Consider the following 20,191-nt stretch of genomic DNA (forward strand, 5'->3'; position numbering starts at 1 on the left):
GCAAAGATTTCACTCATTGTCACTGTGAAAAAATGCAAAGCACCAGAGTTTTGCCATTTGGGTAATATCCATAGCTTGTACAGAAGTACAGTGCACCTGAGGCATTCAGGTAGCATATTTTTCATCCTTATTAAGCTATTTCCTGACTCACATTGTGTTTTTAGAAGACAAAACACAATGTACTTTTTTGACAAGTTGGTAGAAAATAGGGAGAGCGAAGGAGGGAGAGGAGGAAATCACTTTAAATAGTTTGTTGTTATTTTTGCAGTAATTGCAAAGTACAGCAAGTCATCTGACAAAGCGAGTGAGCCCCTACAAGAAGTGATAAACTCCAGTCTCTCTGTGTATTGTTTTCTGTGGCTTTCTCCAGCAGCTCTTTCACACCCTCGAAATATCATTTTTGAAGACAAGATAGGAGACTGGGTTGCAGTGAAAACGTCACCCCAAAGTGTTGGGACAAATGGACAAGCTTTGGCACAGGCTGCCAAATCTTTCTTGTCAGTTTAATTACTGTTTCCTGGCAGGCAAAAGAGCAGTGTGACTGCTTGAGTGACAAGTAACACACTTCTTGTATCTCCAGGCGTTGGGTGTTTGCTAACTTTTCGAAGTTCCTCAGAAAGTAGCTACAGGTCTTGAAATATGTAAACGCAGATAATTAAGATGATTAGCACAGACCCTCTCAAATAATTTTGTTTCTTGCTGCCAAGTGCTCTGGGTCACACGAAGGGATAAGAGTAATATATTGAAGCTTGGATTATCCAGGTCACAGGGACATGGGAGCAGCTTTTGTGGTGACAGTCACTAGAGTAGCTGGGGAAGCAGACCATAACCACTGCTCGGCACAGAAACCCCAAAAAAGGCCCTGTATATGCACCCTTGCAACTGGGATCCTGCATTTTATTTGACGTATATTATAAAGTGAGAGCTAAATTATGAGACAACTTTATTTGTTTCTTTTTGTAGGCATATTGGTTTATATCTTAAATATTTTAAAGGGGTTATTAAGTTCCTTGTATTTGATACATATACCGAAAATCCTTTGATGATGCCCTGCATAAGACTAGTTAGAGAGACAGATGAGATGGGTAGATAAATACCTTGACCTTTAAAACATAGTTATTCTGTTAAGTGAATAATAATGAGCGTTTCTTGAGGCAGCTAGCTGTAGCTACCTGAAATGTGATGGCTGAACAGAAGCCAGGGAACTCCAGTACTCTATAACACAGGCAGGTTAATAACTCAATTTGTCATCCTTAGCAATAAGACATATTTGACTAAATGTAAGGGTAGGATTCTGTGTCCTAAAGACAGGCGTCCTATGCCCTGGAACATTCGAGATGCCCCAATAGCAGCGGCACAGCCAAGGGGAGCTGAGGCAGGATGCCCTCGGGCAGTTTGGGCTGGCACCCTGCTCACAGGTTCAAGTTCTCAAATTCAGGGTGCTTAAGTTCTTCTTACACTCAAAGCCAGTGGAGGCTGGAGAGAGAGACAGCTAAGCATGTGTCCATGATAAGGGAATGCTGAACAGGCCTCTATTAGTTTAGGGTCAGTCCTATTTGTGCCTGTGCACTCGTCGTGATGATGGCATTAAAATATATCAGAAATCACAGACGATACAAACAATGCTGTAGACTTGCCGTGCAGCAGCAATGCTTTCCAACACAGCTTAGCAGAAGTTTTTAATCAATCTTTCGTACTTCCAGGCTTTTGAAGATATTTACCTTGAAGATCGAAAAAACATAAAAACCATGCTGGAATACGCTGACAAAATATTCACTTACATCTTTGTCTTGGAAATGCTCCTAAAATGGGTGGCTTATGGCTTCAAGAAGTATTTCACCAATGCCTGGTGCTGGCTTGACTTCCTAATTGTAGATGTAAGTATCGTTTTGGAACTATGATGCTTCTTGTGTTGGATTTTATAATGTGTAAGAACAGGCTGCCAAGTCTGGCAGCTCTGGGTTTGCAAAATGACAGCTATCGCTCTGATTCTGAGTAACAACCCTGGGCAAACCTCGAAGGAGGTCTGCAGACTTGATATGTAACCATGCGTCCCCAGGAATCCGTGTGCCAGAGCGGAGACGATCGCTTCGTGTCGTTACTCAGAGGCGTCACCCTGCTAATTGGAGTCACATTCCCTTCTCGTCCCTAGGAACTCGCTCTTTCTCTTAGCATTTAACATCTCGTTCCACACTCCCAGCTAGCACAAGGTCCGGTTACCTCCAACTGCTCCGCACATGACCTCGACACACAAGTCTTTCAGCAGATTAGAGAAGCTGTTCTGGCGTAGTTTCCCGGCGAGGCTGCCAGCGGCATGTGACAGTATGTTCAGTACTGTCTCCCAAGTACTTACCACTGAAGGAGTCCAGAAGAAGGTGTGAATAGTCCTTTTTTCAAAGTGATTTCGCTATTACAAAACTTCTCAAAATACCCCTATCCTTGAAATATCACAATGTTTAGTGCTCCTATGAGGATAATCCCTAAAAGCGAGTAATAGTTGAACAAAAAGGAGCTCATGCCCCAGGAGTGTTGCTAGAACCAGACATGTCCCCTCTGAAGTTTGGTGTTGCCTGGATGTGGGACCTGTCAATTTCAGGAAAAATCAGCGACACTGCATCCTCCAGATGAGATTTAACATTTCATCACAGCCTATCAATAAGGAAGCAATTATCTCCCCGAGGCCATTTCTTATTAGCTTAAGGTATTAATGTGGAAGGCTGGCAGATCTCTGCCATGACTGTGTAACTTATTAAACTTTTGATAAATTATTTTTCCCCATTTTACATCTGAACCTCGACTCAGGGGACAACTGCACTTGCTCTGGCCCCAGTCCAGGAAAGCACTTCAATGGGACAATTTACTTGTCTGAAGTTATGGACATGTCTAAGTGCACTGCTGGATCAGAGCCTTTGGAAGCTTCTCCAGAGCTTTAATAAATTGATTTATGAAAAGGAAGTTCTTTACATAAATCGTAGGTCATAAATTCCTCTGCATACATGCTTGGAAACCTCTTAAAGGGAAGGCACCCATTTTTCACAGATTAGCTTCAATAGAAGAGGAAGGCCTGGTTTAATCATTTGACCACAAAATTGGAAACCACCAATTCCTAAGTTATAGTCCAACTCTGAGAACTCTGCTTACAGTGGTTTAGGTCAAGTGACACGACTTTTCTTTCCTGGTTTCTCCATCTGTAAAATGGGAATAATAGGACTCATCTAAAGTATTGTATAGGCTTCCAGGAGTTTGTTATTGGAATTATTGTTTTAATGAACTTCTGAAGACTAGAAGGGCTAGGTGAGGGCTCAGTATTGTCACAACTATAAGTAGGGCTCTTCCTGGTGGGGGCAACAGTTTGCATAATGAAATCACTGAAGGAGAATGGAGACCTGCTGCAGAATTAACAGTTTACAATGAGTTCCTGCTTGTTAGAAATATATACTTCATAGCATGATATCTAATTAATATCACAGAATCATAGAATGGCATAGGCTGGAAGGGACCTTAGAGATCATCTAATCCAACCTCCCTGTCATGGAGAGTAAAACGGAAGCTAAGCTAAATCCTGTCCTCCAATCAAAAAGGCCCCATGGAACAGAAACTACAGGACACTACAAAGTCAGTATGTAACCCCAAAAGTTAGGCACATGCTTTTAAAATGGTGGGGGTTTGGGGTATAATGACAGATTGTAGAGGCAGCCACAAGTGGGCTGGAGAAAGGGGCTTCACCTCTCCTGCCACACATCCAAAGCACATATGGCATAAAGGAGTGCTATGGGGGAAAGGGGACCACAGGCCCTTGGAACTCCCCTTATCTCCAGCAAATCCACCCCAGAGCCTTCTTACTGACCCTGAGTTTTTTATTTTCTTAACCTCCATTTAAATGTTTTTGCAGGCTCCTGAGCTAGCCAAAAAGTTACTCCATCTCTGAGTTGTTTTAGTTAATAATTGGCTCTAGGAAAACACTTGCCCTTTAGAGTTCTCAATGAGTAAAGTTTTTCCCCATGCCCCATTCTTTTCTTCAAAGTCATTTCCCAGTGTAGATTATGAGAACCCGGTACTGTATTTTTAGCGGGTTTAACAGATGGTCTTCTCCTACCCTATTGCTCACACACTCTGCCACTCTGAATTGGCAAACTAATATGCTATCATTTTTTCAGCACACTTTTTACTTCAATTTACATTTTCTTTTTGGTCCTTTGAGAACCAAATCACTGCAACTGAGCTGCAGAAGGGAGTGAATGGGCGAATTAGCTGCTCCAAAAGAAGCAGATGAACCACTTGTCTGATTTTCTCAAATTATTTGTTTAAAATTATTCACTTAAAAATTCCTGATCTGCAAATTATTCATTAGCAGTTGGGTATCAGTATTCAAAATTCAAGCTGCGATGGTTGATTTTTCATTGGACATGTGAAACCATCTATCATCTGTGTTTTTTCATTGTACAAATGCAACTCAGAATCCTTTTTCTGTTGTGAATAATTCATAAAACCAACTCAAAATTTGCAAGTATTCACTATTTCTAAATGGGAAGTGAACCCAGAGGGGGTAAAAGCATCTTCCTGCAGAATTTTTTTTTTTTTTTTTTTTTTTACTTATCTTGCCTTGTGAAAGACCTTTGATACTGATTTGGGCCTGTGACACAGCAAAGGCTCCATTTCACAATTGTGGATTAATAAAGAAAATTCTGTCTTGCAAAGCCTGAACATCAAAATACACAGTAATCCACAAACTGAGAGCTATTATTTTTGCTGGATGTAGAACCCCTAAAAGATGAGACCCCATCTAGAATACTGTGTTCAGCTCTGGAGTCCCCAACATAAGAAGGACATGGAGCTACTGGAACGAGTCCAGAGGACAGCCACGAAGATGATTTGAGGGCTGGAGCACCTCTGCTATGAAGACAGGCTGAGAGAGTTGGGGCTGTTCAGCCTGGAGAAGAGAAGGCTCCAGGGTGATCTTATAGCAGCTTTCCAGTACCTAAAGGGGGCCTACAGGAAAGCTGGAGAGGGACTTTTTACAAGGGCATGTAGTGATAGGACAAGGGGCAATGGATTTAAACTGAAAGAGGGGAGATTTAGATTAGATATAAAGAAGAAATTTTTCGCTCAGAGGGTGGTGAGGCACTGGAACAGGTTGCCCAGAGAAGTTGTGGATGCCCCATCCCTGGAAGTGTTCAAGGCCAGGTTGGATGAGGCTTTGGGCAACCTGGTGTAGTGGAGGATTTCTCTGCCCATGGCAGGGGAATTGGAACTAGATGATCTTTAAGGTCCCTTCCAACCCTAACCATTCTATGATTCTATGATCTCTGATAATGGGCTTCTCTGCATCTCAAAGAAGTCTGCTAGTATAGCAAAACCGTAAGAGAGTGCTTTTAAATACTTTGCAATACAATAAAGTCCTATCGACAACTCGGCAACAGATTTCTTTGGGAGCAATCAACCACAAATACAGACTTATTTCAACTTAAGGCACCTGGGAAAGATTCCGAAGATGTCTGCTGAAGTTTGGATATACTGAACAAAAAGCATTAATGTACATCTATATACGTTACCTCCCTGCAAATAACAAGTATACTGCTGAAAGTAACCCTCTTTTGCACTGCAGCTATAGCTTCTCTATGCACATGAATTGGAGTGGTGGGCAGTCAGTCCACAGCTCTTTTCAAACGAAGGAGAAGCAGAGACTGTGATGTATCATCTGAAGTGTGGACAGACATCGCTATCACCATCAGGAATGGTGTTTATGCACAATCCTCTTTGCTAGGATGCACAGGCAAATATTTTCACAAAGAATAGATATTTTCCAAGCGTTCATGCTATCAAAACCTCTTCATACAAAACAGATTAAACAAGGAATCTTAACTTGGCCAGAGATGGAGCACATGGCATTCAAGACCAAAGTTTATGAGAACTGCTTTCAACCAGGCGTGTCCTGCGACAGGCAGAGACAGCCGGGTTTTAAAACAAGGGGCAGACAAACTCCACTGATTGTGTATGCTGGTGTCATGTTTGAAGTTCTTTTCAATTGTTTCCTCTGACCTATAAATATTATCTTGAGCTTATCTAGTTTGAGCTTCAGCCAATTAATTCTGAGCTATGACCCGGTCTCCGCTGACAGTGGATGGATTATTCCGTCACGGTGGTCAGTTGGGGAAAGGCATCAATCTGGAGCTTAGCATCATTCAAAGACTGGAGGTGTTGCAGTCAACAGCTTCTTCATTCGCTGATCATACATTGAAGGCAGAGGGGAGAGACCGATACCTTACAGAAGCTGTCATGAGCAAGCTCTCAGCAAAGGGATGTAAAGTCCCTAACTCATTAGTAAGAATGCTCAGAAAAAATGTCACAGCCAAGTTTCATTGCCTGTGGCACACACAGAAAAATCCTCTTAAACGGGCACTAATGTCATGTCTCTACAAAAGTCCATTATCACAAATCCATCATCTTCATTACAGCTTTTGGGTTCAATTTAATTGACCAAAAGTTAGCCCCAATCCAGGCTTAAAAAACAACCTGATTGTCATTTACTGATTTCAGAGATGAAGGGACATGAGGGTTTCTTCACCAATTCTTTCTAAGATTATCCCGTCTTCCAAGATTTGATACTTGGGGGAAAGCTGTTTTTCTTAAGCAATTGCTTTTTTTAGAGATGCTGGCAGCCTCCTTCCCCTTCAGCTGTCTTCGGCAACAGGCCCTAACCCTACGTCCTGCAGCGGGGACAGGAAGAACATCTCTAGTTCTTAATTTTTGCCTGATGCCCCACCAGTTTCTCTCCAGCTGAGTCACCTCAGAGAAAGATTGCTCCTTTCCTCACTTTGCCCAGAGAGCTGGCTCTGCTGCCGTGGAGGCAGGGGCTCACAGCAGCTGTAAGCAGTATATCCGTCTGCAAAATAGTTCAAGCGGGGCTCAGCAATGGATTTTGAGGCCAGACATCTCAAATGAGTTATTCAACAAGTCCACTAGGCCAGATTTTGTAGATGCTTTTCTGAAAGTAAAATAATATATGGGTTTCCCCACTGCGTTTTGTGAATGGTTGTAACAGAACATGTTTCTGGTGTTTGTCTGGAGCTGCTGAGTTTGTACCTAGAGATCTGTATTCCCCGTTGAGCAGCTTTCCAAATTTCCTGTTTGCTGCCAAATTTCCTGTTTGCTTGTTTGAAAACTGCTCACAGATATTCAGTCATCAAATGCACCATTACTCTCGTTGAATGCTTAAAAAATACAGATATTACATTTTCCAACACAGTTTCCTGGAAAGCACTTGCTCTAAGATTTCTACTTCAGATACTTCACTGCCAGATGAGTTAAAAAGCAACTAATAACCTTTGAATTTGAGTTGAACAGTTTAAAAGTCTTTGTATCCCTAGTCAAAAATTGAATTAAATCATGCCCTCGTGTTGGATTGTCTTTAAGTGGCAATTAAAAACTTGCTGTGTGAAGTAAATATTGATGGTTTATGATTACTTTAATTGTTTTTTCCATCTGTATTCCCTGTTGATTAGCAAGGTGATTTCTGTTTGCTCTGCCAGTAATTACACAATCTGCTGTAATGAGTTGTTCCCAAACAGCGCTGAAATCGGAGTTGCATTCTTGGGAAGTTACCCTAAAAACATGTGAATTTTGCCTAGTTTCTGTTCAGAAAAGTGCACAGGAACAGAATGACAAAAATACAGTGGAGGCAAAATAAAAATAATATAGCTTGTCAGTTGGAGAAGCATCTTGTGAGTGAATTTATTAGTGCTGTCTGCGAATTATCAAAAATCTGTGAGTTACAACAGGGCACTGTTACTTCAGAGCTCGCTTTTGACTAGTTTTCTTCCAGTTCCTCAAAGCAAATGCTCATGTGGGATTTTTGAAGATTTTCCATGCACATTCTTCCGGGCTTCTGCTGACGGCATAAAGCTCCCAGATAACTAATAGGGAAGAGAATCCCTCTCCAGAAGCCAGGGAGCCTAGTTTAGAGGGGAAGGGAAAAAAAAAAAAAAAAAAAAAAATGCTGGTTTACCACATGTAGCCTAATTCAGGATAAGTGAAAAAAAAATTCCACGTGAAGACAAGATAAGTGGTTTTAATGTGTGTTAGCAGGTCGGCAGAGGCTGTAAATCTCCCTTCTGCCTCACCACGCTTTATCTCAATGTAACACACGCAAAAACATCCAAACGTCTTGTCTTATCTCGGTTTGCACCTCATGTTAGTTACCACGTAGATGCTAAAAGGAGAGCAGGGGGGCTTTGCCAAGTGGAAGCACAAGCTCGGTTTCAGACAAGGCACGGCAGGACAAAGCACGATGCAGTGGGAGAAAAAGGGACAGTAAGTGAAGGTGAGGAGAAAAGTCCAGCAGTGAGCGTAGCTTGCTGCCTGCCTACACCTTGTGAAACAGTTGCGATATGAAGAATTGCTGCAATTACTGAAGAATTTTGACTACGGAGGAGAGTTTCAACTTTTGAAACTGGTGTGCAAAAGCCATCTCAACTCAGATCGTGCTGAAATAGGTTTTACCAACCATTTTTATTTCTTGAAGCTATTAAAAGATGGAGAACATTTCAATGTCCTTTTTTAGAAGAATATGCTCGAAAAGAAAATAATGAATAAAACCCTTGAGCTCTTGTATGCAGCTCGCTTGGCCCTTTCCATTGCTGTGAGTGTAGCAGCCAAATTCCTTACACAGAGATGCTCTCTCTTGCACGGAAGATCAGAGCTGGGGCAGAGATGTAGACTGTTTTTAACAGTCCAGACAGAGTACCACACGCTCTGCAAGGACAGAGGAGGATTGTCCTACAGTTCCTCTCCCTGATGATCAGCACCTTTGCAACCCCAAGTGTTGCAGACTGCAAAACGTCTTCCCATCACCCTTGTGGCTCCATTCACGATGGCCATGGGCTACTCAAGGGACTGGTGGCAGCAGGGGGGGAAAGGAAGAAGTTAAGGGAGATATGCAGTCTGCAGAGGGGTCAGGGATTCTTTATTAGAGGCGTGAGAGATGAAAGGAATTGGGATGAAACTTGGAAGCTGTGCCCCAGTGGTGTAGAGACTTTGGACTGGCCTCCTACCCTGGTGTGATTGGTTTTGGGGAGGTTTGTCCTAAGGTGAATGAAAATAAGGACTTGTGCTTGTAGTATGTAAGACTCCTACTTGCACCCTTGTGCTTTCTGGCAGATATCAGAGAACCTATTATCCTTCAGAGTCCCTCTCCATCCTAGCATATTCAATACAATATCAGGATTAACTCAGGTTCAAGAACCCAACTAAACAGAGATGATTTTCAAGTTAAGACTGTCATATTTCCCACATCAGCTTGGTATTTTTCATATTGATTTGAAACATCTGATTAAATAAATGCCTTAGGGAATCAAGCAAATCCAGAACAACACCTTGTGGAAACAGCCCAGATTTTTCTCTTTTTTTTTAATTTTTTTAATATCATGTCATTTATAAGTAGGGTTGATCCTAATCCTGCCCAGAAATAAGCATGCCTTCAGCTCAGCACCTCAACTCCCACCGGCTGGTATGGAAGTGGATCAGAGTGGATGGGGCTGAGCCCCCAGGGAAATATTCTTTCAGTAATCACTATGCACACCCCTGGCATTATAACGCTATCTTCAAATAATAAATAATAATCAAGCATATTCCTCTCTACTTCTGACAACAGCATTCAGCATCAAGAAGGTACCCTGGGATGAATTGTGCAGTGTTTTTGGAGATTTTTTTGAGGGGAGAATATCTTTCCTCTCCAACTGCCCTAAATCAAGGCTGTCTCCGCACGGCATCTGGGTGAGAAGCAGAACGTAGCTGATGATGAAGAAATTCTTTTGCTCTAAATCCCAGTGGAAATATCACTTTCAAGGCAACTGCACCACACAACCACCGTTGCTGCAACAAGGAGAAAGACTTTGGGCCTTGGCCAAGCCTTGGCTGTTCAAGGAGTGTCATATGGTCCCCAAAAGTCACAGCAATCCCTCTGCCATCCCTACCCAGTGCTGATAAATGGGACCTGGAGATCTGACAAAGGTGTCTGTTTGCAGTGAAAAGGTGAATTGAGACAGGCTGAAAATCCATTTGGAAAGGGTGAGGTGGGAAAACTGCAAATTGATAAGTCAGTTTGCTGTCTCGCTGGATGTACGGTCGCAGCAGCAGGTCATTCAGCTCGCCCTCGGAAATTAGCTGAGGTTAATTCTTGATTCGCAGCCGTCTGCCTTGGGAATTGACTGGAGTTGTTAGAAAAGTCTGAGCAGGTGTAAAGGAGGTGACAGATTAAGAGAACAGCAAGACGTAAAGAGGTTCTTCTGGAAACCACCAGGAAGCAATTAGGATGCAGGAATGATTTATTTAAAAGCATTTAAGCCAACAGGAGTAGCACATGCTGTTTGCAACAAGGCTGCCCTCTGAAAAGGAAACATTGCCTTGAAAAGCGTGGACATGAGGAACAGGAAACAAGCTGAGAAGATGGAATATTAAGAGAGTTTCGCAGCCCTAATTTGAGTATTAGACAAGGAAACAAAAAAATAAAAAAAAAAAAGAAGAGGAAGTGTCCTGGAGAAGAAAAATGTGAGTGGATGATGTAAAAGCTTTTTTTAACCTGGTTACAAGAAGTAGCATTGGGCTTTCCAGGAGATAATTTTTGTTTATAATTAATCTAGGCACTCGTGTAGCCCGTTGTATTATAATACAGGAGAGCACTCCACAAGCAGTAATGAACTCCGCTGCGGTGAGGGAAGCTGGTCATTAACACATTTGCAGATGTGCTTTCGTCTCCATGCCATGGACTAACTCCAGAGCAGCCTTAAGGAGTCCATAGTCTTTAGCTGAACGTAAGGATTGTGATTCAAGGAGACAGGTAGCAGAGGTGGCAATGCTTGGTTTAGGTCACCTTAGTCTCTAGTGTCCTAATTTTAAGACTTTTCGTTATCTTTATGCGCTTTATTCATAAGATGCAATTTCTGGATTGGCAGGTGCAATCACACAGTTAGGCATCTATACGGCAGAAAATGCAATGTCAGAGTGCAAGGGCAAACAGATATTTTTTTAAAAATAAGGTGATAATAAACATCTGCTTAGAAATAGTAGATGCTAAAGGGAATACCAAATTTATTACAAGCCCCTTTCAACCAACACTATTTCAGAGTGGCAATAAGAAGTTCCATGTATTTCAATTTATTTGCAAATTCCCCCTTCCTGGTAGATTTTCCAGTTTGCTTTTAGGGTATAGACTTAATTTTGTTCCTTTTCAAATCAAGGAGAGCAGCTTGGGACCTCAGGCCTGGCTCTTAAAGACACTGGGCAGCCACTTGGGCTGGGAAGATTTCTTTGGGTAATCTTATCCTGGGCAGCAATGGACAGGAGATACTAAACAGGATTGAAAAGAGGCACCCAAAGTAATCCAAGCTCCCTTTCTTTTGCCTTTTTTTTTTTTTTTTTTAAAAAAACACAATTAGAGAGAGAGAGACAGGTGTTCCTGGGGCACACAAAAAGCTATTTGAAAGCACTGGGAGCCTGCATTAGCTGAAACTGCTTATTTAAATAAGTGGCCAGAGCTTTCAGCTCAGCTGCTGTGTTCCCTCTCAGATGTCCTTTTTTTTTTCCTCCTCCCTCCTCTCTAATTTGAAGAAGCATGTTACTTTGATGAAATCCCTAGCTGCATAAAACTCATGCTGTGGCCCAAACTGGGAAGGAGGTGTCCTCTTCTCCCTGTGACAGCAGCTTGCAGGATATGGCTCACAGCAGTGTGCTGCAGCAGGCAGATGTTTAGTGCAGGTTCTCGTTCTTCTCATGGGTTTCAGGGTTTATATGACCAGCCAAAGAGGATTTTTACCATTTCCAAGATGGAACTCCTTGTTCCCTGGGCTCTGCTATTAATTCCTCTCAGTGGTGGTCCAGGGTTATTTCAAAAATGCCATCTATGCCGGGTAGCATCTGCCTTTGGATGATACTACATAGGTCTGCTTCCAGCTCAGTCCAGGGAATGCTTGCTGGTTACCATCTAAAATGATGTGCTTTTAGGCTGATTGGAAGGAACACAAAAGAGAAAGGAACGGTCCCTATTCCAGTTCAAAACCAGCTCCTTGCTGTAGGAAACACTGTCAGACTTAGGTGAAATGCTGCTCCCAAAGACAGCACCCTTCAGATCACTGCCGCCAGCAAGGTTTCATGGCTAGGGAGTCTGTGCATGCTATTAATATACTATTAAAATGTATGTATATAGGGAGGAACCCCTAACTACCCCCCTACTACTATATATTGCATTTATAACAGTAGTTATGGGAAAAAAGTCCTTGGGAAAAAAGAGTCTGTGATCTTTTGATTAAAGACTGTTTCCCCTGTGCGTGCTGAAAGGAAGCTGCGTTATTGCACTTCTTACCTTATAATTGTTTTTCTGCAGCGTTAAAATTCTCTTCTGACAGCTTTACTGGGCTTTACGTTGGTTTACAACACTGACTTCTTAAGTGACTGTCAGATATCGAAGACATATACACCTATTGTATAACTTTGTGTGTTCATAGTGAACACTTAATTGTCCAAAACCGCTGCTTATCTGTTAACTGAGGAATTACTGTGAGCGCCAATGTGAGCACACTGGAAACCTAACACTAAATAGATGCCACCTGGGTACAAAATGAGTCATATTTCTCATCTCAAGAACAACAATATCCTGCTAAAATAGTAATAAAAAAGTGGCAGGTACTGAAAAAATGTCCTGATTCTCAGACAAGACTTTTTTTTTTGATTGAATATAATCTGGTAGGGGATTGTCAAAGTAAAGAAATTCTGACATTAATCTCATTAGGACATATTAGCAATAACTTTGAACAGTTATCAGTGAGGCTAGTCTCTTTTCAGAGGTTTTTGCCTGTGGTCTGGCAGTCTAAGTTCATTGACTCTTCTTGATTTTGCTCTGGAAACACATGCAAATGTCATACAATGGGGCACTCTAGACTCGAGCTGCTAATGCCACTAAGCCACATAGATGACAGAAGGTTGGCTTTCAAAACACCAGCCACAGACCTGGTAATCCCCATGGCTGGTATTTCTCTCATATTTTTTTCTTGATCATAACACTGAAAATGGCAAAACCGAAAGCTGCAGGGTTCATTTATCTCCCCCTTTACCCAGCTCTAGGAGGCTGCCATACAAATTGCTGTAAAATCTGTATAGATAAACTTGCACGTAGGAATATGTAGAAATACAGAAATATAGGTGTATAGGTATATAGATAGAATATATTTATAGATATGTAGATAAAATTATCTCTCGGCAAAGAAAGTAAGGAACAGAGGCCACAAACTTCCTTAAATGCCAGGATCAGAGAAAGCTCGACACCCTCTGCCTGACTACAAAGGCAAGAAGAAGCCAAGGTGTGCAGATGACATCAGTGTGGCTTTGCCTGGAGCCTGGGCTTTGCTCAGAGACCCTTCCATTAGGCCAGTCAGTAAATACTGACTCTTTCAGGATTTCTACTCTTTCAGGATAGAATAAATTTTGAGAAGTCACTGGTAGCACCAAGGTTGGGCTTCTTGGGCTGTGCTGAGACGACCTGAGGAAAGCAAAAGGGAAGAGCTACCACATGATTGAAATCCTAGTCCACGTGGTTAGTGAGACTTTTGGTGTTAATTTCTGTGGAGGCAGGATTGTGCATACTGAATTATGAGGAACACTTCCAACCTTAGGGATCCTCATTGCTGCACAGGTGGTACACCGGAGCTCATGCTAGCAAATTCCAGTGAGAGCATCATCCTGGGGACTTCAGAGGATGTGAATAAAGAGGATAAGGAATAGCCTGGAGGTAACATGGAGGATATTGTTACTTTGTTAAGGGAAGGAAGGTTTAGACAGAAAGCTGCGAAAGCTTCTTAGTAAGATCTAGCAGGTTCTAGAAAGACTCTCAAGGGAGATGCTAGAAGCAAAGCATCTGCAAATAAGAGCAATAATAAGACTTCTTGGGTCAGAAGAAGTGCACAGGAGGATGAGAGACTCTGTAGCTTACATGTTAACACACGTGCCATGTGAAAGGTGAAGGTGAGGTGAAAGCTCAAGCCCAATAGAAGATTGTGCATTTTATGAGAAATGGTTCTAGGCAATGGTGACTCCTTAGGATTTGCCTGCTCTCCACAATGTTACAGTGCTGCCTGGTCTTCAGAGGTATTTTTTTCCTGAAAAAACTACAAAACTGTTGGCAAAGAGAAAAGATTAGAAATGTGTGCCATATTGTGAATCTGGAGGTTATGTTGACCCTGGAGGTTTTTTCTGGGTGCCAGCAAGTTTCTGATACCAAGCAGAGCACAAAGCAGAACCTTAAGAGTAGCTCTGGGCTGCACAGTCTTGTAACAGGAAAATGAAAAATAATAGAAAGAGCTGACTTCACCTTTTGCCATGATTATGTGGGGCAGTCAGCACCAATTTTGAAAACTGCTTGATTTTTTTCCTAAAAATAGCCTTCCGGGTCACTTTTAATCAAGTCCAAACGGCCAAATCGCTGCCTTAGTAATTCTCCTACAAATAAAATTTGACGGGGATACCTTCAAAACCAACATCCGAGCATTTAAGCAAGTTCTCTCAAACTGAGTTCTGACTCCGGTCTAGTAAATCATTGCCAAATATCACACAGATTTACAGCTTAATCCTCTGAAGAGGTATCTAATGTTGTGTAAATCTGTGTCAGGAGGACAACAGCACTTGTGGTGTGTTTCAAGGCGACATTTACGGCACTCTAAAGAAAATGATAACCCACTCAGATCCAAAGTCCAGTCTTGCAGGATCTGAAGAGAGTATCTTCTGCCTTGAGAGAAGGGGAAGTTACAGGACATGAGGGAGGAAATATGCAGATGCACAAACCAAGGCAATCTGAAGACCTTGAGAAGAACTGACGTTCAGTCATTGTGGGTGAAGCTAGCAAAGAAAGATGTTGAGTGCTCTGTATTTGATCAATCATAGAATTGTTTGGGTTGGAAGGAGCCTTAAAGATCATCTAGTTCCAACCTCCCTACCGTGGACAGGGACATGTTCCACTAGGTCAGGTTGCTCAAAGCCTCATCAAATTTTCTCAATTTTCTTTTAAATCTCTATATTCATGTTACAGATGAATGAGCTTCTCTTGAAATATATGAGTGTACAGATCTTGGTCTCTGTCATTGAGCATGCTATCACTGAGCTGTTTTTCTTATACCTCCAGACTTTCTGGACAGGGAGCTCCAAGTCTTTGTGAGGTTAAGGGCATTTTCTGCACTAATCTTTCCGCTAAAGACAGAAATATGCATCACAGTGTTATTCCTATCATGATATCTCAATAATGCCAATTATATTCCAGTTTATGATGACTTAGTTGAATGGCTTTAGTATATAAGTATGTTGTGCATTTGCTTACTGGTGTTAGACAAATCCTTCAACCCTTTCTCCTTATTTAGGTGACATTAAGTCAATGGGGAGAGTGAATGAAAGGAGAAAGCTTTGGACTTTGAGTTAATGCAACTTCAGAGTACAGGATGTAATCAAAGCTGGTGAGAAATAGGGAAGATAGAAAATGGGTAGTGCCCCAATTTGAAAGTGTTAGTGAGTTTAAGATGGTTTTGGAGCAAAACCTAGATTTTCATCTTTAATTGTGAGCAATGACTGAGTAGGATTTAGGTGAAAGAAGCATTACTAGTGAATATACATCAAACCTATGGCATTACTCACTCTAAAATAACTTCTTAGGCATGTTCATGTCACAGGTTCGTATCTGCCTTCTTAGAGATAGAAGGAAAGGCTTCACTGGTGATTTTTACCTCGCCAGTGTCTCAGGGTCAGACCTTGAATCCAGTTGGCATATCTACTGTGATGTTTTTATAGGACACTCACCACTAAGATGCAGAAGTGTTTATTAAGACCTTCCTTCCACATCAGCCGCTGGGTCTGTACACGGGAGGTGAGTTTATGTCACACCTTGTTAAAGAGTGGCATGTTAAAGTGTGACAGTCAGCCTCTGTGCCCCTTCGTCATCTGCAAATCTGGGCTGTCTTATCCCAGCAGATATCCAGCCCTCTGCATCAAGCCTAGGCTTGGTGTCTCCGAGACCTCCTGCCCTTAGGCTTGCTGTCATTCACATGCCGCAATAAAGCCATCAGTAGGTAGATAATTTAACAAATTGAGCAAGTTTTACAAAGATGCTTAGCTGTGCAGACAGCACTTGTACATAGATGAATGCATATTCTGGAAAAAGGTTGCTCCATAGAGGACACTAGCTTGCAACTTAGGGGACCAGGCTCGTCTTACTCTTCTTTATCACAAACCTCATGAGTGATGCTGGGCTAGTCAACCAGCAGTGGGGTTCAGAGGGAAAATCACCCTACCCTAGAATGAATAGGAAGATTTTCCACCACAGCTGACTGTCTTCATGGGGGAGTCTAGAGTTTCCTTTTACGTTAAGCATCTATTTTTCACATAATATAGAAGAATCCCTGGGTTTAGACTTCGCTTCTATCTTTAAAACGGCAATAAAGAACAGTCCTTCCAGGTAAGCTTTGCACACTTGTATTAGTAAGTATGAGATAATCGAATATTGCAATAACTGAGGCTGTGAAAACATCTGAAGTAAGCTGGGAGTAAGGGAACTGTGATGAGTAATGTGCATAAGTCTCTTTTCTAAGATAAGAACATTTTATAATATGTAGAGATTGGGTTTTGTTCCTTGTTTAATATATTCAAATTGGCATAATACCTATGATTTTGGAGAGCTGTTTATTTCTCACTCCGTTCTTGGTGAGAATTCAGGCTGTGAACACAGATTTGAGCATGCAAACCCCAATTGCTGCATATGTTTCTTAATCTGACCCAAAATCTCCACTGCCATTCAGTTCATCCAGGCTCCAGTCCTGTGCCTGATAGCATCCACATTTCAGCTGGGCACTATAAAAGCTCTGAAAACATGAAGAGAATTGGAACCCCTCCATGCTTTCTTCAGTTTTGGAAATAGACAGTTTATTGCAAAGAAATAGTCTTTGAGAGGTATGGGCCTCAACGTTGAGCACCTGTCAAGTTTCTTTCTGCCTTAGAGGTTATGCAGAAATCAGAAAAAGTGAAGAAGTACAGAATTAGAGAGTCATGCACATAATTCTTTTAGAGTCTATGGTATAATGTCACATCTATCAGCAATCTGGAAGATTTGTTTCTAATCAGTATGTTTAAGATTGGTAATTGAATGGTGATGCTAAAATCTTTTATCTCTGCTGGAAATGGTTACATCTTACAGGTTCTTTCGTCCAGAAAGCCCTAAATTATAACACTTACGTGACTCATCATATTTTCAATAGTGGAAGATACACACACCTTGAGGAGTGTACAGGAAACCTACAGCACGGGCGTCACAGAGTGGGGGTTTCGTAATGATGGTCTCTTTTCTCATCCACTTTGCGCAACCTGACCTTAAGAGGATTTTTGTGTGCTTAGTTAAAAGAAAATCGGCATCTTTGAAAGTCTGTATTTCAATAAATTTTACATTGAAGTGGAAACAAAGGTTTTTTGAGTTTAAGAGTTCTGTGTACGTGTGGATGTAAAAATCTCCTTTTTTTCTCTTTTCGTCTAATGTAATGGCTTCCGTTTAAGGTGTTTTTTTTTTCCACTGTTCCAGCTGTTTCCAACTAACCAACTGTTTATTTTCAGGAAGGAAAATCAGAAGAGAAGGAAAATGACAGGACTGTACTAAAAGATTGAATTTTTGCTTTGTGTCACCTTTCAGGTCTCTTTAATAAGCCTCATAGCCAATACACTTGGATATTCCGAGATGGGTCCCATTAAATCCCTCAGGACCCTCCGAGCCCTGCGACCACTAAGAGCATTGTCACGATTCGAAGGGATGAGGGTAAGAATAGATAAAGCATCAATCGAAGCTCAACTGTGTGACATCAAGCACGTAACAGGGAACAGTTGCACGTGGTTTTGTCTTCATTTTATCTGCCAAAGGAAATGAGTGATAATGCGGTATCAAAACAACAAAATCAGAAATCTCTCCTTTGTCTTGATTGCAATTGTATTGTTACAGCTTTATCCTCTGGTGGACTTAATGATAAACTAATCCTGCTGCCTAACTTGTCAGATTGTGCTTTAAAAAGCAGCTTTTTGGCCAAGGAAGCATCTGGCTGACAATTACCTCTCAATTATAAGGTGTATCAGGGGAATAACCAAGCTACAAGTTTGCTCCCTGCTTTTGACATGTATTAAAATGAGACTGACTGGGAAGGTTCTTAAGGACTTTTTCACTAATAATTAAAGGAAAAATTAGAAATGCTAAAGATAGGGAAAGTAAATGAATGATTATATAAAATCTTTCCTTTGAACAGATTGCGGTTTTAATACGGAATGTCAGAATTAACATTAAAACCATGTAGCTTGTGTTTGTTGCTCCATCTTGTGCATCCACCTCTTTCCCTTCAGCACTCCTTTGCCAGCATGGCGATATCCGTACAGCATACCTGTTTATTTGTTAAGCCTACCAGCCACACTAATCAATTATTGTCTAGATAAGCAATTTATTTAACTTCTTGCATCATGCATGACTTGCAGATTATGACAACTGTGTTCTGTATGAGCCGAGGTTACTGTTGATCTTGTAGATTGCGTAGAAAGATAAAGCAATCTGTGACAAAATTACACATAACATTGTCTAATGATCCCCAATCTCTCTACTAGGCCAACTAAAATCCTACAGCTTTCATACTGAGGTGTATTGAGGGTAAAGCGTTCCTGCAGACAAAATTTTGGTCTGAATCATCACTGACTAAAATGTGTAGTTCGTGCACTGAGCTCCTAGTAATTAACTGTTCTTATTGCAATACCCTTGCACTAAGACAGATTGAAGGCTGGAGATCCTAACGACCGAGATAACCCAGGAAATATGGTGACAGAGCAATTTATGAAAACCCTGTACCCACACTTCACCTGTTCTGCGGATGACCAGAATTGGGGATCTTTGGCTTTGTTCCACAGACCTTGTGATTGCCTGAATCACATTATTTTTGTGGATGAAGATCAGACGAATCTAGTTGCAGACCACTCTCTTCTCTGATAGTACTAAGACAAAAAGTTTCAAGAGGCTCTAGTCATCTGGGCACCCAAACCTGAATTTCTCTGTTCATCACACTCTTCAGCAAACGCAGGCAATATTTTAAAGGTTATTTACAAAATAAAATAAAAGCAAACTGCAGATCCTCAGCTGGCACAAAGTGATGTTGCACTACCAATGCTAATTAAAGCTCTCACTCCTATGTCATCTGATGACCTCACTCCAAGTCTTTATTAAACATACATAAATTGAGCAAACGTTGATATCAGCAAAAGCGGCACTAGTTTAACTACCAGAGTGATTTGTGCAAGGACTCCCTCAAATGAGTTTAAATCTGGCTTATGAATGTTTAGCTTCTACTGGTGGATTTGTAAGTTCAAGTGAAACCTTTTTAACATATCTTAAGCTGACATAAGCATGTTCACTCATGACTTTACATCACTTTAACTAAATTGGCTTCAAACCTGAAAAGCAGTGGAAAGACTAGCCTGAAGCATTGGGCGAGACCGAAGTAGGAAAGAAATAACGTTGAAAAGTTCATTTCTCTATGGAGAAGCTTTCTGAGAATAACAAGAGGTTGGCTTGATGGAGATCCTATGTGGTGTAGACACACAGATCAACCCAGCAAGTTTTCTTCCTAACATGCTCATACTTGTAGGGTCCCCTAGTCTCTGACTGAACATCCCTTTTCTTTCATGTATCATTGCTGCAGCTGAAATATATTCAGTCTTTCTGAGCTATCAGAGGTAGTGAATTAACTTGTAAACTATGATAAAGTGTAATTGAGAATACGTGCTATTGGAAAATCAAATCATTTTATTTTTAGTTTGTCTAACCATACTTAACATGACTAGGGACAGTTAGACCTTTCATTATTAGGAGTTCATATGCTCCAGAATGCACAGGAAAATTGCCAGCTCCGTGATGGATTAAATAATGATAATGTTCAGAAGCAAACACTGACAGTAAGAAAATAATAATAGTTTGCTCTATTATGATGTCTTTTTCCTGAATAACTGAAAGCTTTTTGGAAGGCTAGAACAGGAACAAGAAAATTCTCGTTTATACTGCAGTAAGAGACTTACTTAATTGACACTGTACCTAAATTGTGGAGACAATTGGTCCTGAGGCAAAGACACAGAGTAGCACTTGGATGGCCAAGAG

At 41.3% G+C, this 20,191-nt stretch overlaps 1 protein-coding gene across 1 annotated transcript in view; it reads left to right on the forward strand.

Moving 5' to 3' along the window:
• The window catches only part of LOC104380089 (sodium channel protein type 5 subunit alpha), a 174,209-nt gene that overhangs the window by 136,889 nt on the left and 17,129 nt on the right, over positions 1–20,191 (forward strand). The window contains 2 exon segments of the mRNA XM_086615079.1: positions 1,704–1,877; positions 17,705–17,827. Of these exon segments, the coding sequence (XP_086471205.1) occupies positions 1,704–1,877; positions 17,705–17,827 (297 nt within the window).

The sequence above is a fragment of the Tauraco erythrolophus genome, chromosome 7 (genome assembly GCF_009769465.1).
Source record: "Tauraco erythrolophus isolate bTauEry1 chromosome 7, bTauEry1.pri, whole genome shotgun sequence".
Lineage (NCBI taxonomy): Eukaryota > Metazoa > Chordata > Aves > Musophagiformes > Musophagidae > Tauraco > Tauraco erythrolophus.